This window comes from Lipophrys pholis (genome assembly GCF_963383615.2).
Source record: "Lipophrys pholis genome assembly, chromosome: 18".
In the NCBI taxonomy this organism is placed as follows: Eukaryota; Metazoa; Chordata; class Actinopteri; order Blenniiformes; family Blenniidae; genus Lipophrys; species Lipophrys pholis.
This window is the reverse complement of record NC_137646.1, coordinates 16,384,452-16,408,782: the sequence shown is the minus strand read 5'-3', so window position 1 is coordinate 16,408,782 and position 24,331 is coordinate 16,384,452. Positions and strand designations below refer to the sequence as shown.

General features: G+C 40.5%; 2 protein-coding genes across 2 annotated transcripts; both read right to left on the bottom strand.

Annotated features, from left to right (window-relative positions):
- Nucleotides 1-693: 693 nt before the first annotated feature.
- On the bottom strand, nucleotides 694-6,005 carry LOC308124029 (cerebellin-1). Its single transcript, XM_080486803.1, has 4 exons — nucleotides 5,773-6,005; nucleotides 3,567-4,185; nucleotides 1,416-1,535; nucleotides 694-1,271 (listed from the first exon to the last, which is right to left on the bottom strand). The coding sequence occupies exons 2-4, from the start codon at nucleotides 3,873-3,875 to the stop codon at nucleotides 1,074-1,076; spliced, it is 627 nt and encodes a 208-aa protein (XP_080342929.1). The 5' UTR covers nucleotides 3,876-4,185; nucleotides 5,773-6,005; the 3' UTR covers nucleotides 694-1,073.
- Nucleotides 6,006-9,538: 3,533 nt separating this feature from the next.
- LOC308123960 (uncharacterized protein) lies at nucleotides 9,539-23,733 on the bottom strand. Its single transcript, XM_080486711.1, has 21 exons — nucleotides 23,632-23,733; nucleotides 23,307-23,537; nucleotides 23,141-23,201; nucleotides 22,876-23,061; nucleotides 22,092-22,187; nucleotides 21,677-21,910; nucleotides 20,738-20,885; nucleotides 20,551-20,577; nucleotides 20,209-20,273; nucleotides 19,955-20,071; nucleotides 18,681-19,034; nucleotides 14,867-14,921; nucleotides 14,120-14,354; nucleotides 13,702-14,047; nucleotides 13,501-13,596; nucleotides 13,183-13,416; nucleotides 12,520-12,667; nucleotides 12,400-12,426; nucleotides 12,044-12,108; nucleotides 11,764-11,880; nucleotides 9,539-11,015 (listed from the first exon to the last, which is right to left on the bottom strand). The coding sequence occupies exons 1-21, from the start codon at nucleotides 23,685-23,687 to the stop codon at nucleotides 10,614-10,616; spliced, it is 3,300 nt and encodes a 1,099-aa protein (XP_080342837.1). The 5' UTR covers nucleotides 23,688-23,733; the 3' UTR covers nucleotides 9,539-10,613.
- Nucleotides 23,734-24,331: the final 598 nt, after the last annotated feature.

Genomic DNA, 24,331 nt, shown 5'->3' with positions numbered 1-24,331 from the left:
ATAAAGAAAAGTGTTCAGAATTGCACAAAGAAATAGTTTTGTTCAAAGTTTCATTCCTTATGGAAAGTTATTTTCTGGCACCGTCAAAAATGCTGGTTTGCCTGGATGTTTGATATATTCAGAGAAATGATTAAAACCAGGTAAAACAAAAAAACATGGCTAAAATTGCTATAAAGAAAATATTGGAACAGCTTAAAACTGCCATAAAAATCTAATTCTATCATAACTTGTAGTGATTCATAGTGTGAACTCCATATAAGCCATATTAAAACAAAGATGGCAGGTCGGTCATGCCTGTAACACCAGCTGATATAAAGACACGTCATCCAACACCATCGGGATGACATTTCTGGAGCGGAGAACACCGTTGAAACATGTTGAACAAAATAGGTTGTAAAAAGCCTATTGCTTGAACTGAAGAAAAGAAGATACTTATAAACAAATTAAAGGCATAAAAAACCAAATTTAACTAAACTTGACTGCAATTCTGGGAAAATTGAGTACATCTTTATGTATGTACTTACGGGTACTATATGTATTTATCAGTATGTATAGTAATATCGTATGTATATTCATATAATTGATACTAGTTTTGGTATAAAATAAGTCAAAAGTGATTTGGTTGCTCCACAGCATCAGAGAGCATCAGAAATACAGATCAAATGACATATTATCAAATGAATGCAAACAATAGACCGAGTCATTTTCTTTATTCCCACAAACATTTGCCACTTTGTTTTTCATGCATTGAAGAAAAGTAACAAACCTTTGCCGTGGCTTTGGCAGCTGGTGGAAGCAAGCACAGATGACACTTCACAGTCTACAAAGTCACAGATGAAAAGCCAGAAAAGTGCGATGGAGATGAAAATGATACATTCAGGATTATTTGGTGCAAAGTGAAATCACCCGATCCTCTGATACACATGGTGACGCGTCTCCGTTTGCAAACGTGAGCATGTGTCTGCTAATCTGCGTCTTTCTTTATGTCAGCGACTTTAAAAACACACAACTTTGACTTCATACCCACGTCTCAGCTAAAAACATGAACTCGCCTCGTCCGCCTCGATCCGCACCTACAGGGGGAACACCAGGAACCCGGAGAAGGTGGAGTACTTCCACCCTCCCATCAGGTTCCCCCTCTCCAGTTTGAGGTAAGCCTTGTCCCCTCTCTCCATCATCACCAGCCCGGCGTTGGTGGCGGCCTCCCTGGTCACGTCCTGGTCGCCTGCGAAGGCCGAGATCACAGGCCAGCCGTTGAGAACCAAACTCACCTGAGAAGGACGAGATTTCAGAGACATATGGTGGAACAGTAGACAGTATTTTCAAGAAATTTAGTTCGGTAAGAAATGAAATATTGTATCCGTGAGTAGTACTATGGAGTGAAAACGACCGCTTTCTTGAGGTGGTGTTCTTACTTGTATCGTCTGCCGATTGTACACTTTAACAACATGAAAGCTGAAACTGTACACTCCTTTTCTGGGTGCCACAAAGATACTCCTCGCTGGATCAAAGTGGCTGCCGACATTCACTAAGATCTGGGAAGGAAGGAGAGGGAGAAGTAGGGAAAGAAATTTAACCAATGTAGAGTCCAAAATTAAACCAAAACTGAAATATCCAAATGGACATTTATCATTAATGGACTTGTCCGCGATTGGTCTTTGTGCATCATTTGGTTCTCCAGGCACCTAAATGATTAAAAAAGATTAAAGTTCTTGAAATCAGACCAACAGACCTAGATAATGCGATTGAAAGTGTATTTAATCCTTCATATCTAAAGCAAGTCAGGTCTGTGTGTTTTGCACCGCATGTGCTCCATGCTGAAACCTGACCTTCAGATCAGACCAGATTCCAGTCCGGGCCAAAGTATACAAATGGGAGTAATGTGAGCTTTTTTCCATTGGGCGGGGACTAAAAAGCAAGGTAAGGCAAATTTATTTATAGAGCAGCATTCAAGCACAAGGCAATTCACAGCGCTTTACAAAAAGATATAAGAAAAACAGAAAAGCTTTACAAAGAAATTAAATATATACATTAAAGCAAGCAATGAAGAATCTTAATCTAAACCTCTAGACATTCCAAATTCCTGAATCTTTCCCATGACCATTGACCGTATGGTCCACCTTAGGACCACAGAGATCATTTGGCCAAAAGGAAAAAAACACAAATTGAAGGGCTTAAAACCAGATCAGCTTCACTTTGCGCTTTTCCCATATTGATATTTAGTGCCCCAAATCACCCAATCAATCAATCGCCTTATTGTCATTGTCACGTTGGAGCAACACAACCCAACATAGTATGTCGTAGGACAAAATAAATACGTCCTGTCGTCAGAGAGCCACACGTGTCACGCCGTTCCGGGTACCTTCGCAAACTCGCTCTATGTATCCAAAATAGAAATACCGTTGAGAAGGCATGTTTCACAATCAGGAGTTCTTGTGCATTCATATGATGGTGAAAGTGGGTGTGACTGTCAGTGTGACAGAGAAGGGGAACAGTTTGTTCAGTGCGTCAGGGCTTCTATCTGCTCAAAAACACATTTGCTCTTTCAAGAATCCAGAATGCGGTAAACAAGAATCTCTTAACCGGTGAAGCAGCCTGCTATTTTTACTTTAAATTCTCCTCCTCTTTGATATCTAGTCAGTGTACTATGGAAACCTTGATGTAGACTTTGCCATTGCCATTGTCAGATGAAGAGATTATTATTAAAAGTAGGTCAAATGCTGGTGTACTTAGTCAACTAAACACATACTTAACGGCTCTTCCCAAGGGTTTGGGGTCCACAGCCGTTTTACAATGAAAACTTTGCGAACCTTGTGGGGAAAGAATAAAGAACCTTTGCTTTTTTGCAGAGTGAGAGGGTGAAGCATTTATCTGAACGTTGGAGCAGGGAGGAACGGACAAGAAGCAGGGCAATGGCTACCAGGGACGGTTGTGTCTGTCACCATTGTCTGTTCACGACAAGTTGTTGTCATACACTGTGGACTGAAGAAATTGTGTATTGTGTAAATATTTAAATCGCTCAAATTTGTAATGTGCTTAGTCAGACTTCCTGATTTGGTGGGTAAACAAGCTCAGATAACGATTAATCCACATACTTCGAACAATTATTTGTTTTATTTATATTTACTTTATTGATCCGTCTTAGGGGAATTTCAACTGTCAGCTGTGGGACTCAAACCTGCAAACTTCGGATCCCAAGTCTACTTCTCGAACCTCTAGACCAAAATAAAATATTGCCTGATAATATTAATTCCCATCAGACTATCAATAAAAACAGATTCACTAGGATTTTGATATACAGTCTAACATTTGGTGGCGTTACTTCATGATAATAATCATTTTTGCCTGCCGGTTGTCAGAAAAATGCAAATCATCCAACATTCCAATGCACAGCATCAAGTGAATGCGTACTGGAGTTTATGGTTTAAAACAGGTGTTAACCAATGTTATGATTAACTTGGTGTAAGTATGGTTAGTTGTGGTGAAAAAACCTTGTATTGCAACCATGTTGGTGGTGCCGTAAATAGATAGATTCCCCCTGTGAAAGCACGTAACCTGAAGCCTACCTGGTCAAAGTAGATGGTCATGGTACGGTTGCTCATCTCTGAGGGTTCGTGGTTGGTGTTACGAATGGCTGAAAACGCCACCCGGCCAGTTCCTGACCTCACTGACATGCCCAGGGCGTTGCCGGACGGCTCTGCTGACGGCGTGGAGTCGCACACCACCAGACACTTCCCCTCCAAGACAATTGGCTCAGTGTCATTCTGGCAGCTGACCTCAGAAGGTGCCCAGTGGACCAGCAGCAGCAGTCCAGCCAAAGCGACGGAGTGAGGTGTGACGTAGCGTCCCGGCGGACGAACACACGGAAAGGACATACTTGGTGTTTTGTGGGGGTTTGTTTGATCACCGCAACTCTTCAGCAACAGACGTATCCTCGAGGAACAGACTTCACTTGAACAAGAGGCTCATAGTCTGACCTGCAAAGTAAACATCAACCAGGGGTTTCTCTCATGTCACGTAATCCTCAGGTAACAGCTCTGTCAGCACTGGCCGGAGGTGGCTTTTCTCTGGCGGGGGCAATTAGTTGCGGCCAAGATGGTGGAGTTCCATCACAACCAAGAGATGGATGTCCATAGATGGGTGGTGTAGATGTATGTATCCAGGCCTGAGCACCGCCGTGGGAAACTGAAACCAAAGTAAACCAAAGTGACTTCCATCCTGTGACTCAGTCCATGAGGTTGGAGGTGAGAATATGTGCACAAAACTTTTTCACAATATTCTTTCTATATTTATTCAAATCTATTCGTCATTTTCTGTTCCTGCCAGTCTTTTTTTTTTTTTTTTTCTTTCGCACAATAATAAATAGCGTTAGGCCTTATGAAAGCTTTGCCAACCTCCCTTCACAAATATGTGTTTAATTATAGTGATAAAAATATGGAGCATGCTCGTTTTAACAGACACTTAAAAAACACACTCACCAAAATAACAATACAACTGAATAGTTCTTGAGTGCAGCATGTTGTCTGTATATTTCGTCCATCAGTCAGTAATGTGATGGCAAGTAAAGAAAAACTCCTCAGAACCACCAAGCCCAACCAACAGGACATTTACGACAAACAATGCAGGTTAAAGACCAGCAACATTGTGAGTGAGCACACCCTCCCCCGGGGCCACAAACCCCATATGTGTCCACGTTAAAAAAAAACCCTGCCAAAGCTGCAATGCAAATGTAATAAAAAATGCCAAAAAAAAACAAAAAACTGGCCACAGTCCTCTTTCAAAGCCCTGCATCAAGAAGACTGAGTGAAAAGTGGGATTATTAATAGCGAACTGATTGTGTTTAAGAACAAAACAAACAGAAGTGATGAAGTAATGCTTTGGCCAGGAGGAGGCCTGGGTGAGCGCTGCCAGCTGGACTCAGGGCGGGGGGGGGGGGGGGGGGGGGGGCAGTGGACGATCACAATCCAACCACAGAGAGGCCATCTGTGGGTAAACACTCCCACTCTTTCACCTCATTGACTTTACTAATCTAATCCCTCGTTTCCTTGTTTCACTTTGCATTCCTTCACACCCTAAACCTTATTCCTCAGAGTCACCACAGAATGCCTTTAAAAAATAAAATAAAAAAAGGCCGCAAACCCGGCCCCCTGGTTTGCCAAACATTTACACTGAAGCCAACAAAGCACTTTTCTAATCGGGGGTTTTGAAAGAGTGGGAGCATCGAGCTCGAACCAATTTTCACACTGCACACGTCAGTTTTGGTAAAATCCCAAAATGCCTGATGGTTTTCATACCAAATGATATTTTTATCCACAGCTGCTGAAATCCATGATAAGTAGAGGGGGTAGTTTTTATTGACTTTATCAAGCCTGCCGTTAACGTGTTTTTGCGCTGAACCTTATTTTGGGATTTTTGATCAATCTCATATACTTACAATGGATTCAGTTATGTCTGCCTCTGTCAAACGATTGGTCAAATAACTGCTTGACCATCCATTTAGTTCTTCTTATCGTGTTTTATAAAAAGGAAAAAGGCATTTTTTTTAATCAAATCAGAACAGGGTAAGCCTCAGTAAAAATGGGATTTGTGATGCTCCCAGCCAAAGGAGTTTTACCGACCACAGGTTTATAACCACTGATGTACCTTAAAGGACACAAGTATACTAGGAGTGACCCACAAAAATGCTTCAGCACTAATCTCCAGTATAAAACCTACAAATTAATATTTGCACCTTTGGAGCATGCTTAAAATCTATTGCAGAATATCACTTACCTTTTTTTATATATATGGGCTCCTTCTCTTCTTCTCTGGCTTGTTTCAGTAAAGTTAAAGCATCCCAAGAGCCTGACTCCCTCCTTACCTCCAGCTTGATTTCTGTTGCTCTTCCTCTCGCTTCCCCATCTCTCCCTCTCCATCTCCCTCTCTCTCACTGCCTCTCTGTTCCAGGGATCCCCCTGTGTTCGAGCAGACGTTTAATCACATCACGAGCACCACCGTCCTTCTGTTCACCCCCCCCACCCCCCACCCCCGCCGTGTCTCCTTTCTCCTCAACATCCCCACTTTTACTGACTCGCAGACAAACACTTCATTTTGTGACGGTCAACGTCTCACATCTGAAGCAGAATTGGAAAGATGTTTATCGCCGGGTATGTTCAGCACACGAGCCCATTTGTTTTGGAAGTTTTCTGACGCATTAACAAAAAGCGAGTTGGGCATATGTTGAGACAAACACAAAATTGACTGAACATTTACACACATTCACTTATGGCCTTTGACATGTACAAACCATGACAATAAATATACAATAACAATAATCATTTAAGTCTTTAAATGTATTTACAAGTGGCAGAAATGCGCACCACATACAAACGTAAGCACTAAAATGTCAAATGCGTGCGATCAGCTAACAGTGGCATGAATAAAGACGAACTTCAACTGTGCAGGTCCGTGGCTGTTGTTTTCAGTCCTTTGTGAGTAAATTAGACCTTTTCTTTTCTTTTTCTTTTCTATTTTTTTACTTGTGCACGTTGATCCTTTATCATTGCAATTTACTGGTTTGCCCAGTTCGCCATTGTTTTAAGACGCAATCCTCGTTCAAACGTTTGAAAAACATTCCTGGGAAAAAGAAATCACATCCTGCACTGCAGAGCTTCATGTAGTTTATAATTTCCTCTGGTTAATAAAAAGGCAGCACAACCCTTTTGTTATGATTAGTAACATTAAAACTAATTACATGTTAGTTCTTTTCCATGGTCAAATGTAGATCAAGTACAAAGACACTTTAGAACCTATTGACTTCACATTTCTGTGTCGCATGCCCAATTAACTGTAAATCACATATTCAACATGTCAGGTAACTTCTCATTTAAAAGACTTTTAAATGCAGACAAAAAAATATTTCTGACATATTAGATCCACTCTTAAATTCCTTGTTTTCCCTCATTTGTTTTTTTTAATTTAAAATTAAAATTTGAGATTACTAAAAAAAATTTACTTGGAGGCCCATGAGTCTACACTTAACCTTCAAACAAAAAATATATTATAAGAGAACACTCATTACAGAGTAACTACTTAAAATGTCTTCAATTGAATAATAATGCTGCAGTCAGAGTAGTGATGAAGGCGCAAGAGAGATTGGATCACTCTAGTATTCGCTTCGCTTCACTGACTTCCCGGTAAATCCAGAACATGATTTGAAATTGTTCTTTTTTATCTATAAAGCTCTTAACAACCAGGCTGCATCATATCTTTCATGCCGTTACTCTCACAGTCACTTGACGCGTTTGCAATTGCGATATCAACGAAACAATAGAGTCTTTGTCTGCAGTCATTTTAAGTTGCGTTTTCTTTGAAAAGGAAGGTGACTTGTCTGAATCACATCTTACACTTGAACGGCATCCATCACCATAGTCTGTGGGTGAGTTAATACAACAGGTTGTGTGAACCACGTTGAGCTGTTTACTGTATTAAAGTCTGTTTAATTTAATGAGTTACTTTAAAATATTTAACTCGTTGAAATAAAATGCTGCACATTTAATCCAGTTTTGTCCAGCACCCTGGCCACAGAGCAGCAGAATACCAAGCAACTATCGAACAATATCAAGGCAGAAAGTTTCACTTTGAAAAGTTGCCTGACGGCTTGTTGAAGTCAGCGAAATGAAAGTAATTTGCCTCCTTTGTAATTTAAGGAATTTAAGGCTCACAGAAACATTTCTGCTAAACAAAAGAGCAGGCTGCCATGTTGACTGACGAGTAGCTCATCAAACTGCTTGAACTGGATAAAATACTTGAAACTTGCCAGTAAATGATTCATTTTCTCCTCTGTTGGAACCCGGCCTTAAGCCCGCTGGTTCCTCCCGATCATTTGATCCTATACTTGGTTGTTTAAAAAGGGTCGCAAGACAGCAAGATACATTTTACCATTTATTTAGCAAAGAAAGTAAAGATAGCCATATCATTTTATGCACCAAACTAATTCAGCCAAGTGAACTTTCAGTCAAACTCAAATCCCACAAGGTCAACATCTTTTACTGTTTATGTCGACATATGTTTTATAAAGCTGAACTTTGGTCAAGTTTGCTTCTGGGTTAACATTTTCATTATCAACTTCATTCTTGAGTTGGTACTCGACACCTTAGTTAACTTCTCATTTAACATGGCACATGTTGCATAATTTAACACAACTTTAATTTTACGACAACAATTAAATAAGGCAGTTTTTACCCCTTTTTAATAGTTTTTAACTAAGTCTGCACTCCACTTTTGAACAAGAAAAAATTTTATATTTTAGGAGAAGTGTCGCGGCTAAGCATTGCTGGGCTGGCCTTTAACCTGCTGCGGCCTAGAAATATCATAGGAAATATTATTATTTCTTTTGTATTAACAGACATATTGGTTTCTTTTGTCAATATGGTATGTTTCTTTATTAACCTAAGTTAAAAAGTAAAAAGTCTAGTCTTTTATTGCGACAGCACGACACATTATACGGCATTCGAAAGCATAGTTTTAGGCAGCGAGCCGTCCAGCCGTCGTTTGGAAGGTAATTTTTCAGAAAAGATGGATGAAAAAATAAAGGACGGGTTTGATCAAAGCCGTCTAAAATATGCGTATAATGGCCATCACTACTTGTCACCATCTAATTTTGCTTAAATTCACCTTTTTTCGCCAAAATGTAATGAATTATCTGCTCGAGTGGACAACTTGCGACTGACTTCCAGTTTGTATTACACCTAGTAACCAGCAACGTGATTGGTCAAATGATACCATGTGGTATATGTGTATTGAAAGGCGGCCTCTGATTGGTTCGTAATTCTCTGACTCATCCTGACGCGTTAAAATGCTGGGGCAGAGCCGAGGAATTTGGACGAATTTTCTTTTCCAAAATGCTGAGAAATTATATCTGCAGAATCTACACAGGTGGGACAAATTCTATAGACCTATGATTGATCTCATTTTTAATTTCCAAAATGTTGACACAGGTTTGGATAACCGCACATTATTCAAGCTTTTCGTTGAAGAATAAAATATTCTTTGCTGTGAAAACAATCATGCTTGTTCCATCACCAATTTATGTGTGATGGTGACATTCTAAAGTTTTGGGAACGAGCTATAGGTGGAATGCAGATAACAAATAAGCATCTAATGTTCAATTAAAAACTAACTGGAGGAAAATTGAAGCTATTTCAGAGTTCAAAGTTTACAGGTGTACAGTTTCGGGATGCAGACAGAAGCAATGTGTCAGCTACAGGGGGCATAAAGAAGTACATGTAGTGAAGTTTGGGGTGAGGCGAGTCAGGTGCAGGTTCAAGTGAAAACCATCACCAATGAAAAGAAGCTATGACCTTAAAAGAAAAAAAACTTTTTAACAAAGCAAGAAAGTATATTAGATGCAACAAAAATGTCAATGAGAAAAGGAAATATATAACTTTTAAGAAGAAAAATCTACATGTCACAATGTAGTATTTAGTAGTCCAGAATGCATTTGAATGAACCATTTAAGGTCCATCTCCATCATTTATCTTTTTTTTTTTTTTTTTTTCCTTGGTTCCGCTGATAGGCGAGAAAACACAGAGAATCAGACGACCCACTGTTGCTAATCGACATTTATTTGATGTTGAAAGTCGCCTGTTGGTAGGTAGACGGACACACAACACGTGTTTCACACAACCCATGAAAAAGGACATTCCCGGGGTTCACGGTGACAGCACGAGTCTGGGTAATACGACACCAAATGCATGAACTAATTAGGAAAGTAAAAACTATTTTCAGAACTGATCTGGATTCGGTGGAATTTCAAAAAGATATAAGAATATATACTAATTCCATTATTGACATGGTTACAGAAGAAATGCAAGACGTGTATAAATACTATACATTTAAAAGGCTTTGGTTTGGCCTCTGGGACTTGAAAATGACACATGGTGTTTGGAAAAGAAGGCGTGTGTTGTGTAAAGTATGTAATTGCACACAATTATTCTCAAACATGAACCCCAAGCCACAAACCAGCCTGCAGGATAAAAAGGTGTGGGAAACCAGATGGCTGGCTGACAACTACTCAGTTGACTTGTTTTACTTGCAGATAACAAAGGAACGATAGATTTTGGAGGCAGTCTTTTTCAGTTTCGTTTCCTTTGAAAAGGAAGGTGAACAGTGTTTCAAATGAGCCATTATCAAGCAGGATTAACATCAGCTCTACTTGTATGTAGTCTTTGTATTAAATGTAAATTATTCCCATATTTTACTATATATCGGGTCGTATGGAAAAATCACACAGCACTTAAGTACAACTTAATTATTTCTCCTCCTTTTACGAACAACTGATGAATACAATGTATTAATGAAAAACAGTCCCCCCAAAAAAACTGCCACACAATTAATATCAGCGCACATTTGTCCCCTTCTTTAAATTAATTTCCCTCATTTATACATTTATACAAAACAAATGAATCTCAGTCTACATTTGCATGACATCCATCGCCATAGTGTGGTGGCTGCGATTCATAAAAGTCTGTTTAACAGCTCGCATCACTTGGCATGAGACAAGAGGACGTGTGGTGGTGGAGTAATCCAAGAGTCATATGTGGCCATTCACGTCTTTGCCCATGCTGAACGCACTATACGTCAGACTGAAGGATTATATGCTGCTTGTCCGTGACACTCGTCTCCAGCGGACAAATAACCAGCGGTGCCGCGTTTTTCCCGTCCTTCTCAGGGCCGAGGTTGAAGTATGGGTACAAAGGCTCGGTGAAGCTGCACCCGCTGAAAGAGTAAATGTGAGTCCCTGCTTCGGGGTTGAAGAATGACACCGTGCCCTCGTCATAGTCCAGTAATACACCCACTTTCTGGGGGAAATCCTTGAGGTGGAGGGTGACGGTGGGGCCGGTGCAGGCGCTCAGGCTGCCGCCATTCCTCCTGCAGACCGCCCAGTAACCGCTGTCAGGACGAACCATGATGGAACCCTTTCTGTTGATCGACTTGCGGGCCACGCCGATGTCCCAGTCTGTTTTATCTCCCACCTGAAAGAGAAAACAGTGAAACCCGTTCATGATCACTTTTTAGTTATACGACTCATTCATATTGTAAAGCTTTCAGCAATAATATTTTTATTATAATAGTTGTATTGTGCCGCCGTGAAGGGATCAATGAAGTAAATCTCATCTCATCTCTTCTCATCTCATCTCTTCTAAGGCCAATTGTCGGAGTTAACTTCAGAACAAATGAGGTGCTTCTCCTTCAGTAAACAGGAGCTTAGTGAAACAGCAACAGAGCTGGAGTCAAGAGCATTAACGCAAAGTTGGAAGGTGATTGCTGTGATGGGTCTATGTTAATGAAACAGCGTTGTTTTGCATAAAAGTTGCAGGGTTACATTGTGTATGATTGTAACTTTTAACATGTGTTATTTCGGTGGGAATATTACAGCTGAGCTGAAAGGTAGTAATTCCAGATAGATAGAGCTGTACTGTCTTGAGGGTGTGAGGACGACAAAGAAAGAAAACGCTATGTACAGATGGTGTCGAGGTAGAATGTACAGTACATTCGGTGATTAATCATAGCCTACTATAATGAACAATGAGTAAACGATGTAAAGGCAGTATAACATGTGTCATATTCTCTGTGAGTCTTGTAGAAGTTTCCGATACCAGACAGCAGACTGAATCATGCCAAGTCACTCTCAAACTTGAAGTTTCCTTAGTCAGAGACTCTTAAGTGGGATTTGCTTAAGTCCGCAGAGTGTGTTTTTATTTTCTCTTTGGAGTCTCCTACCTGAACGACCCAGCAATGTCTTCCAGATTTGAAGCTCTGTTTGCCCAAAACACAGGTGCAGGTGTCAAAACGCAGAGCGCTGTCTGGGCGTGGCGTCTTCTTCTTCTGGCAGCTCCCCTGGTCAATAAATGTCACGTCATTAAATGGTAATCAGCCTCCTGCAAACTAAACTTAAACCTAATCAAGTTGTCACCAATAAGGGCAGCCTTTGACTTATAGGCTCCGCCTCAAAAACATCTCACTGTTTTTGCAAGTAGAAACAGGTTATTAAGATTCCGACCTCTTTTCCGTCCGGAGACAGGACCAACCAGCCGGACGCAGTCTCCGGATCAAAGGTGATACTCACTGTGAGAAGAGGAGCACAATGAGCCAGGTCATGGAAACACACTATCCTATTGTTACGCACTAAGGTGTGAATATATCGGTTGTGACTCAGGTAGGTATTGAAAGTGCCTTTGCATATCATTTAGCATTTATCGACAATAAAAAGTTTTCAGAAACATCATTGCCTTGGAATTGGCTTACTGACTTCTGGTATTGAACAATCTGGTTTTTATCTAAGTTTTTTTGTTTTTTTTAAACAATAAAAAAGTGAGTATGGGATTTTTTTTATTTTATTAAATTTTTTTAACGTACCTTGATGCTTATGCACCTTTTCAGCCTCTGGGGGGAAAAAAGAGTGTAAAAATGTTATATCAAAGTATTTTTTACAGCATTCTCATGAATTATTAGATAGATTGCAACGTGACAACCAACCCTCAGCTGACAGTTGGTTTGTCAGTCCCTGGGTGATGTCAACGAGTTTAGCGAAGCCTCTCCTGACTATTCCCAAGCAGCTTTCTGAGTAGATCGACGGCTCAGGCCACTCTCTGGTCGGCGGGAGTCCTCTGAGAGACTGGAAGTTCTAAAACAGGGAGTGTGTGTGGGTTTAGAAACAGATCAGGTTTTTAAGTGTTGATCAAATCAAAACAGAAGTTAAGACGGCTAGACACCAACAATAGAAGGGAATAGCATTTCATTCCATTCATCCAGCTGAGCCGGATACCATCCATGACAATGCAGTCATACAAAGTCACACGCTCACAAAAACTCCACTCACTCTATAGATTTCCACGATAGTCCATTTTATTATAGCTTATTTTTCCAACTCGTCTTAGATTTTTACGTCACATTCAGTTTTAAATGAATGAAATGACTATATAAATAAAACAATGACAAAATAAAAAAGTTACAAAATTATACAATTAAGGGTCACTGGACAATGAAAATGCCATTATTATTATTATTATTATTATTATTATTATTATTATTATTATTATTATTATTATTATTATTATTATTATTATTATTATTATTATTACCCTCCTTTCCCACTCACGCAAAAAGCATACATCTAGATTAGAACATTTCAATTCTAACCTGCAGGACGTCCAGGGGACTTTTATTGAGCTCCAGGTGCTGCAGCTCGATGCTCCTCGTCTGCAGTTGGTTGATTTCGCCCCGGAGCTCCTCCAAGAGCTTTTGAGCCGTCCTCTCGGCTTCTTGTTGCCTCTCTTCGAGCTCCTGGACGAGGGCGGTTTGCTGTTTGTCGATGGCAACTTTCAGCCTGGTGCAGACCTGCTGACTCCTCAGGATCTCGCTCTCTGTGGTTTTCTGTAAGTTAAGATAATGGAACAAAAGTCAATATAGGAATTTTTCCTTTTTAAATGCAGATCTACACACCAATGAGGAACTTACTTTTCCAACATCGAGGGAATATCGGATCTCTGCTATTTTTCCTTTCCTCATCTGGATCATTTGTGCAATGTTGTCCTTTATGTCCCTCACCTTGGTCTGGCAAAAAAGTCAAGAAATTTTTAATTTCCTTTTGACCAGATCAAAAAAAAAAAACAACTGCAAATTCCCACACATCAAAAAAAAAAAATCCCTTTTTCTCACCTTGATCCTCCGGCCCTGTTTCTCTATGGGGACGACCTTGTGGTGATTGTGATCTCTCACACTGCATTTTGCGCACACAGGCTTGCGATCTTGCCTACAGTACATCGTCAGGGGCTTGTTGTGTTCTGCACACAGCTGAAAGGCAGAGGGGGTCGTGTCTGTCAACTGGTGACGCTTCAGGGCCGGGTCCATCTGGTGGGGCCCCAGATGATGTCCGCAGTAAGAAGCAAGGCACACCATGCACGACTTGACCGCTGCTGAGCTTTTACAGACATCACAGGGCACTTCTTCCTCTGCTGGGGCTTGTTTCACGATTTCCGCGTCCTCCTCGTGCCTTTGTGTTGACCTTTAAAAGTCGATTAATTCAGTCAGCAGTCACTCAGATCTCAGTGCGACTGACTTCAGAAGATGTGCGTACCTTTTCAAGAACTCAAGGATGCTTGAAAATTCCCGGTTGACCTTCAGTTTGGGCCGAGTATTGAACGTCTTTTTGCACAGTGGACAGTCTGGCGTCTCCTTCGTGTCCCAGTATCCTTCAATGCAGTCCTGGCAGAAGTTGTGTGCACATGGGATGGACACGGGGTCGATGTAGATGTCCAGACAGACACAGCACCGGAACTGATCCTCAAACCCCTCTTGGGCCATGTTTCTGACTAGAAATGAAATACAACGGGATTCAACACATTTCTCCATAACTTTAATCTAACTTTGCTTTTGCTTTGCTTTATTTTACTATGATTATTATTGTATAACTGCCTTTAGGTCAGTCTTTAAAGAAAACGCATGTACAAAATTGGCTCAGCTTTCCTTTAATAAATTGAGTTTTGAGTTGTTTGCTGGTACATTAGCAGTTCTATCCACAGTACAAATCCACAGGTATTAGATGAGTTGATTTAACAATTTGTAAAATCTTATAAAACATTTTTTTATTTTTTAAAGACACAATTTTTGGGGGGTTTTGACTCAGAAAGAAAATGTATGCACGGATTAACAATGTAAATGTAAAACCTAACTCAAAACAACTCACACAGTCCAATTTATTGAACAATTATCAGGAAAAAACCTGACAAAATGTAATGGCATTCACAACTATTTGTGTTTTTCCATGTGTTGTTTGAGAGAGTTTTCTAGTCGCATTAGTGCAGCAGCATTCATAGCCTCCTACCTATTTGAGTTGACATGTAGCGCGTCCTCACTCTCTTGCAGATGCAGCATGCACAGACACATTAGAGGTTTGAGAACTCACAGTAACTATCTTTTTACTCCACCCCTCAAGGTTTAACTTAGCTTCCTGACACATCCCCCTTTTTTATTCCCTCGTCTAGTTTTTCTGGTCCTTCAGCTACAACGTTTTCTTTGTTGTGGGAAACCTGATAGACCCTTTGCAGCTTTTCAATGTTTTACTCTGTTTTGCTTCTTCATGAGCAATGTGCATATTTAAGTAGGATGTAGATCATGGTCTTGTAGTCATTTTTTCTTTAAATTAATTTGTTAGCCTGTCTTCACGCCGCAAGAAATCCCCTCCATGGGTTCCTTCCTTCTGGGGGAACTCAAGAACTCCAGACGTCCGTGCAATAAAGTATTTTTTTAATTTCAGTTATGCTTGTGTCCCCTGGCTAGCTCAGTTGGTAGAGCATGAGACTCACAATCTCAGGGTAGTGGGTTCGTGTCCCATGCCGGGCGCCACCTTCCCGTGGGCTCACCACCTGCAGGAAGGTTCTTAAATGGTGCATTGTGATCTGGGTAACGGTGTTCAGACTGTCACCCCCGTGACCTGGAAACAGATAAGCGGAAGAAAATGAATGAATGAATGAGTTATGCTTGTTGGGAAAGGCTGTGTGACTCATTGCAGAGAAGATTATGGGCATATACTTGTATAACAGGAAGTGATTTGTGTTTTGTAACTTCGAAACTTTCCAGAGGCGACAGGTTTTAGCCTTCTTTACCTTCTTTAGTCCATATTAAGGTGTTGAGGAAGACGCTAAATTACAGGTTTACTTCCACTATAAAAGAAACACGCAATGAGTGGAAGCGAAAAGCAGAAAATTACAAATGACTTCTAAACATACTTCCCAATCATATAAGGATGGTTATAATAGAAGCAAATACCATTATTTAAAGACTTCTCTTCAAACTGGCATAATAAGAATAGAAATAATAATTAAAAGGGGAGGTTTTTCCTCTGGATGAGTGGCATACTAAAGGGTTTGCTTCACAACACATGGGGAACTTTTATTGCTTTTGTCAAGTCCACAAATTTAGCAGATGACAGTGATGAGTGGAATAAATATTTGTGACGTAAACCTTGTGGAGTTGGCAGAATGACAGTGACAGACTACAGTATCTTGAGCAAACATCTTTGACTTCAATACTTAAAGTCTGTGTGAAGATACAAACTTGAATTGTTACTGCTGATGTCACAGATTCAATTATGTTCAGTTTACTTCTCAGATATACTTAATATATATAATCTCAGTGTAACCTTAGAATGCTAAAAGTTGTAGTACAATAGCAAAGATCATTTTATCCAATTTATCCCATAGTTCAATAAGTATTTCTTATAATGTGACTTCATGAGTCAACAGCATGGCCACAAATAGAAACCTTCTAATAGTTCTGTACTGTATTTGTGCTTTGCATTGCAAAAAAAAAAAACCCAATATTTTACATAAGAAATAGTTTTGAAGAGACGCCAGTTTGGATGCTTGTTCCAACCAGTCAGGATTCAATCTGTGCATCAGGGTCTCACGAGGCCTGTCCCACTTCAAAATGCTCCCCCGCACACGGCCATCTTTTGTCCAAATTTGTCACAACTGTTGTACATTTCTGCAACCGTCAAGGTCTTTTATATTCACAACAACTCTCACAGGAGGAGTCGGGCGTCCATTGTCTGGAGATGTCGTGTCAGGTATTTCCGTTCCGTTCTGACAGCTGTACGCGATGAAAACACAAGCTGAAACGTAATGGAGAGAAACAGATTGTACCCAGCTGGATGACGAACCAACATGAGCTGCAGTACAACTGTGACTAAAACCAAAATTCGTCCAACTGGCAGGATGTACCTAAAAGAGAGCTATTATTAGTATTTTTTTCAGACAATATTGGAAGACTGCATTTAACGATATAATGACAGAACAATGTGTTGAGAGCTTCAGTGTCTGTGAATCAAGTCAGCTGAAGAATCCTAACCCACAAGCGGGCTTGGTATTTCTTCAAATGCTGAACTCTAGGTAACAGAGTCGTGACCAAGTCATGCAAGTCTCAAATCTTTGCATTCAAATCCAAGTTCCAAGTCCTTAACTTTCAGATTCTATTTACCAGAACCACAGAAGAATTATTATCTTTTCCGGGGGGTGGGGGGGCACCACTAAGTAGGATGTGGAGAAGTGGTGTGATGCAAAGATCTCCAGAACTATCTTACCAACAAGTGGAAAAAATAGCACCAATTTTCAGTAAATTATTGTCTTTTTTTAAATTGTATTAACATTGAGTTCAACATGTTTGTCGGAGTAGACATGGCTGGTGAAGTGTCAAAGACCCGCAGTGGCGCCTCGACTCCTGGCGACCGCAGTGCTAATGGCCGACAACTTCAGGAAGGAGTTACTGGCGTCGCGACGCCAGGACATCAGACTCATTGTCAGACAAGAGATAAGACGGGTGCTGCAGAAGGAGATGTCGCAGCTCAGAAACAATTATTTAAATCTTTTTTCTTTATCTTTTCTAGTCTTCTTTTTTTCCCTAACATGTCAATTGTTATTACTCAGTAATATGATTGTTTGTATTTATTACTGCTGCGCTACACTGTTGTTATCTTGTTCTGGAGATCTTAGTAGTTAGTTTGGAGTTAAACTTATTCGTAAACTTTAGTTTTATTTACCTCTCAGTAACTGACATTTTGGGAAACACTGGTCACCACTATTAACTACGAGCAGTTAAATTGAGCTGGTGACGGTGCTGTAAAGGCGCCATCTAGCGTTCAAAAAAGTGTACTGCTCCTAATCAATTTGTTAGAAAATTGAAGTATTTCATTTGTCATCATGTATTCCAGAAAATGCGCTTGTAATACTACCAATTGTCTGATGAACTTTATACTTTAAGGGCTTGATCAGCTATTTGTATCATGACACAAAAATGACCTTTTAAACTTGAAGAAGCTTGATATTTTTCGTTGCACCCTTCTAATACAACCTCTAAAACGAACACTCTTTTATTACAGCTTTTGTAGGCATTGTTGACATAGAAATACAAATCATTTTGCATGATTACACAGTCCTTTCAAGGTAGGAATCTTATTTTTTAAGGAACACCTGATTCCATTAGTTGAGTTACTGCGTGATATTTCACTTCAACTGAGAATGAATACAACACCTGATGAATGTCATTGAGTTCCCTTAAGTCCCGGAGAAAACTGAGACATGTACAGTGTGCATAAAATAGAACTGTAGAAGTAACGTATTTCATTGATGTAATGTTAAAAACCAAATACAACTTTAAAAAAAACAAAAAAAACACATCCATTCATCTTCAAAAGCAATATGAAACATTTAACCACCTTATCATTACAGTTTGACAGTTTTCCACAGAGGGAAACCTTTAGTGATTTAAATTAAAAGAATTACCATTTGGTGAGGATGCCGAGCCATCAGTGAGAGAAAACAAGAATTCCTCATGGCAATGTACAGCCACACCGCTATGTTAATATAAAGTATTTTTTCACAATGCAATTTAAGATGAGAGAGAAACCCCCACATATTAATCCTCACAAGTCTATGAAACAGGATTCGTTTTCATAAGATACTCTTGGACTGAAGTATTTGCCATTTTATTGAAGACATCAAATCAAATTGTGATTTAAGTCTGAGAATTAATGACAAAGCATTTGATTAAACGAAAGAGAATAATTTTATACCTCACTGATTTATTTATTTTTTTAACATTAAATGTATCTAAAACAACATAGTCTCCTCTGAGAACCTGACATTGACCGGACAGATGATCAGAGGCATGGTGTTCTTCCCATTGTCTTGCAGACAGGGGTTGAAGTATGGATACAGGGGCTCGGTGAAGCAGCACCCCCGGTAGCTGTAAATGTGAGTCTTTGCTTCGGTATTGTAGAAGGACACCTGCCCTCCCTCGTAGTCCAGGAACACGCTGACTTTCTTGGGGGTCTCGCGGAGTGCGAGGTTGACGGAGGGCCCGGCGCAGGCATGCAGACTGCCGCCCTTCCTCCTGCAGATCGCCCAGTAGCCCTTGTCGGGGCAAACCGTTATGGCGCCCTTCCTGTTGATGGACTCTCGGGCCACGCCGAGATCCCAGTCTGTTTTGTCTCCAACCTGAAACACAAGGTACAGCAGAGGAACAAAGTGGCAGGAACACAACTATAAGACCCCAAGAGACAATGTTGAAGTCAAGCTTGACTGGTGTATTTTTATGTATAATCAAGTTTGGAAGTAAATTTGTATTAGCCAGTGTCACTCTACTTGCAGTACAATACTTTCCAGTAACTGAGTTAAAGCCAATATCTGAAGCCGGTATGCTGGTGCAGCAGACGCACCCACCTCAGCTAGATATAATTCACAATGGAGAGAGCATTCAGATATTCATACGTTTCTTATTGATAAATAACCTCAAACGGACATTGAGTCATCAGCAGCGTGACACTGTTTTTGGGGTAATTTGTTCCATATTTCAACAGGTCTTTCAAGACCCCATATTATGCAAAATTCACTTTATAATGGTTTTCTAGCAGTGATGTGTTTGCCCATTTTTTTTTAATTCTCCTCACAAAAGTGACTCATTAGCATTTAAAGGTACAGACTCAGAAACAGCCTGTTTTCAGTCGAGACACTCAGAGGGACTTTTAGACTGGCTGAAATTCAAGACCTAGGCTGGATTTGGGGCAATGCACTTTGAACACAATGATGTTGGATCTTTGGCACCGATGTGAAATTCTTTTAAAAAATTGTATGATGACCTTTAAGGCCCTTGCAAAAATGGTTTGAATGACAGACCACTTCTACCATGAAACAGTATAGAAAATGGATGAAAAAAGGAATATATATAAGAAAATTTATAGGCAGCATTAATGCAAAACTAAACATGAGGTGAAAAATGTTCACTGATTGCATGTCGGTCACATCTCACTTTCATTAAAAAAAATAAAGTGAAGTCAGTTGAAATTGTGATAAATAATGGCATTTTTAATCCAATACTGTATTAAGCTGCTTGCTTCAAATTATACCCGTCGTCCTACCTGAACTACCCAGTAGTGTCTCCCACAGGTGAGGCTTTGCCGCCCCAGGACGGAGACACATGCGTCGAACCTGCGTGGGCCGTCTGGCACTCTCTTCGGCTGACAGCTGAGGCTCACCTGTGGAGCAGTCATCACATTACCTCAAAAACCCTTTTATTTTCTGCTCACTTCCTTAAATCTGATCAGTCCTGTTGAGCAGGGGTTTTTTTGGTTTTTTTTTTTAAAGTTATTGTCATCTCGCAGGTAGAATCTACCTGTTTACCATCCGGAGACACATCCAGCCAGCAAGCTGCAGTCCCAGCATCGAGAGTCACATCCACTGCAGACAAAGAGACAAATGGTAATCCATTGAGAATTTTTAACGATAAGACAAAGAAGAAATGCTTTTAAATTTAATCAGGTTAAAAATAAGGCTTTTAATGAAGAGGGCAATATTTAAATTCAGATTGAAGACTTTATAAAGTGTTATTTCACTAAGTTTCATTGACTTGTGACATGAGATGATTTCAGAACCAGTTTGTTTTTAATGTATTATTTCTATACTACAGTCACAATCTTTGTTAGTATGAAGCATTAGTGGGCTCATACATGCATACCTGCATATTTACTTGTTTTACCGAATTCTGTGAAGAAAAACGAGGGAAATGCTTCATCACACAACAAACTACGGCATAAAAACACAACACACTTGAAAATACAGTCAACATGAAACAGAACATTTAAGGTATTATGATGAGGATAGAAATGAGGCTATGATTTCAATAAAACATGAGGCTGACTGACCCTCTGCAGACAGTTCCCTCTCAATGTCGTGGCAGACGTCCGCCAGCTTGGTCAAGGTCCCCCTGATGTTCCCGATGTAAGTGTTGCAGTACACTTGCATCTGAGTCCAGTCTCTGGTTGACAGCGGAGCGTTCAGACTGGGGAAGTTCTAGAATCATGACAGTGATAAGTCAACGGTTTTCAGCAAATTACTGAAACTTACTACTTGAGAGCACTTCTTCACACAGTAGTAGAGTTATTATTATTAGTTATTAGCTCTGGCATTATTACACTCTTGCATTGCTTTTCATTGTTTCCCTCAGTTGGTACTGTATCAACAATGTACCCTTTAGCTATCATGATACAGCTGAGCTTTCGAGCCAGGTGTAGGAGAAAACTGCTCTATGTGCTTGAAGATAGCGCTTAATAAAATTGTGGAATAATAACAAAACATGTGAAATAAACTATGCGCATGCAGACAACGCCTTCAAAACCAGGCTAACCTTTTATTTAAGACTTCTAACCATAACCAATGGGTACAGGCTAATGCTATTTTAGTTTCCACCATGTTTAGCAGCATTGATTAGGCACTGATAGTTACTGCCAACACCAACGTAAGCCCCATTTATACGACAACGGCTGAAGTGAAAATGCCTAATTTCAGAAAGGTTTGCACGATTTGAACGTTTTGAAAATGATGCCCATTCACATGGAAACAGCAGAAATGCTGAAAACGATGTCGTTTTCATGTTGGGCCACTAGTGGGTGCTGATGTTTGTTTTTTGTAATGAAACCACACGTGCATGCAGAGAACAATGGCCTATGAACATTAACACTGGCGAGTACACGATCCATTCGTACGGACAGACGACTGAGTTGGGTTGCTATTACGGTGACGCTCAACTGACTCGGACCGCCGTTGTCGTGTAAACCGACACCAAAAGCTTTAGTCGCTCTAACCTGCAGAAGCAGAAGAGGGTCCTCTGTGTTTTCCAGCTGCTGCAGCTCTTTGCTTCTCCTCTGCAGTTCTCTGAGCTCCTTCTTCAGCTCGTTCAGATGCTCCTTGGCTCTTTTCTCCACATCGTCCTGCTTCTGTTGGATCTCGTCGATGAGCAGAGCCTGGTTCCTCTCCAGGGCTCTGGTCACCATGGCAAACACCTGGGCGCCCGCCCGCAGCTCTCGGTCTCTGTTTAACTGCAGATGAGACGATACAGTAAAAATAGCGTGGCGAAAAGTAAAATTGTGTGAATAATGCACTCATTGTTGGCAGGAGTGGGCGGGTTCATGTCCCTCTAAAGGTTAAATTGAGTTACAACTCCCAATAATAAAACATCTGGTACACAGGTACAAAAATTGAATTAAGAATAAAACTTACTTTGCTCATTTCCACTGATTCCTTAATGTCCTCCATCTTTTTGACTCTGGATTGAATCATTTGTTGAAAATCCACCTGGATCTTCTTCATTTGAGTCTGTAAAGAACAACAGTGTATTTAAAGGAAACTGGAAGTAGTGAGAGGGTCGACTTGAGAACGGGACAAATATTACATATAAGCTGTCAAACTGTAAAATCCCCAGTGTGTAGCTGGAAACGTTCAGATAGCTCAGTCGTATAGCCCGTGTGTTTTCCTTTACATTTTGCCTTGTCCAGGTTTATATGGATTCTTGTGTTTATTGGATTGTCTGGTTCACTGTCCCTCATCTCACCCTGCCTGTCTTTTTGTTCCCCTCTCATTGCTTTGTGTTCATGTTTTCCTGAGCTCCTCCCTCACTTGCTCGTCCCGCGATTGCTCCAGCTGTGGCTTGTTTTCATCCTCCTCCTGTGCATCTGTTTATGGCCTCCATTTTCTTCTTGCTCTGTCCTCTGTCTGTTTTTGATTACTTGCTTTTAAGGAAGTGCCATGTTTTAAAAAGACCCCGAGTTCAATAAAAATCTGTTTATTTATTTAATTTTGTTTGCTATAACTTTTAAATAATCGACCAGCGCTATGAGAAATTTCTACATGAAACAATAGCCTTTTTATCATGAACTTACCTCACCATGTCTCAAAAAAGCCTGAGTTCACCACAAATCTATGATATGATTGGCTAAATATGAGAGATGAAATAAGCAGAAATGAATCCCAGTGTATGAGATAGAAAGGAAAATATTTTCTTTGCCTTGATGCTGTTGCTCTCCGTTTCCATGTGTACCACCTCATGGAGGTGATGCTCTGTGCATTTGGAGCAAACGGGCATCTGGTCCGTCTTGCAGAACATGTCCAGGCGCTGGTTGTGGTTCCTGCAGAGGCGGCCGGGGATGGTGGCAACCGGAGCCGTGAGCTGGTGGTTCATCATCCCCGCATCCTTCAGGTGAGGAATCAGGTGAGTTTGGCAGTAAGACAACTGGCAGGCGAGGCATGACTTGTTTTTACGTGGCAGTTACCGGTTGAGCAGTGTTTGAAAAGATTCTCTTTGCTGGTACTGGCTTCTGTAGCTTCAGATATCTTTTTTAATGGGGGGGGGGGGGGGGACAAAAAAAAAAGCAAATTGTCATCAAATTTCACCACGCAGCAGGTATGAATATTGTGTGATAAATAATATCAGCAGACTTTTTGAACTGCTCGGTGATATCTTTCAGGGCTACATTGACTCTGAGGTCCGGACGTCTGAGGAAAACTTCTTTGCAACACGGACAGTCAGTCTTGTGTTTCTTCATCCAGTGGCGCTCGATGCAGTCCAGACAGAAATTATGTCCACATGGGATAGAAACAGGTTTGTTGAAGAGATCGAGACAGATCGGGCATCGAAATTGCTCCTTGGACATCATGGACGCCATTTTTCTGAAAGTTATTTCATATTTTGTATGTAATATAGATAAACAGTCGATTAACAACCAGCTGAGTTAAGTGGACGGAAGAATGAATAATGTTTTACCTGTGTGTGCCGGCAGATAGACCCTCTTGATGAGACGCATCGAGTGCAACTATCATCAACAAAGCTTCAGACAATGTGTTGCATTTAAAGGTTCCTCCCAGGTTAGAATACTTCAACAGGTAATTCAAGTTCGGTTTATCATAGTTTCACTTACAGTAAGTTACCGTGAAGAAAGTCTTCCTGTAACAAGTCTTTCTCTATTGAACAAATGCTTTCACTTTGAATTCATCAAGATATTCTTACATTCATTTGGGCCTTCAATCTGACATAGATATATATAAACTTTTTCCAATAACTGGGTTCATCATATTACGAAACACCATTTTCAAGCTCATTACAAATAGAATATCTATATCCACGTTTCTGTGGAAATACTGTGGAATTATATAATAAGACAGCATCAGAAACAAAGAACACGTGAACACCATGCAATAACCTTTATAGACATTTGCAACGTTCCTTGTGAAGCTTTGCGAGAGGTCAATAATATCACACACAGAGAGGTATCAGACGGTGCATGCAAAGATGTTTTTCACCACTTTTAACCACTTCACCAGAAGAGACCTCACTGTGTAAGCGTATTAGATGGAGGCACATCAGTTGAAGGGAGCCCCCATGCCAGTAAAATAATGTCATCAACGCCTTCGGTGGGCAGCCAGCCGATTGGACGCCTGCAGGTCTCAAGACCACCGCAGCTACA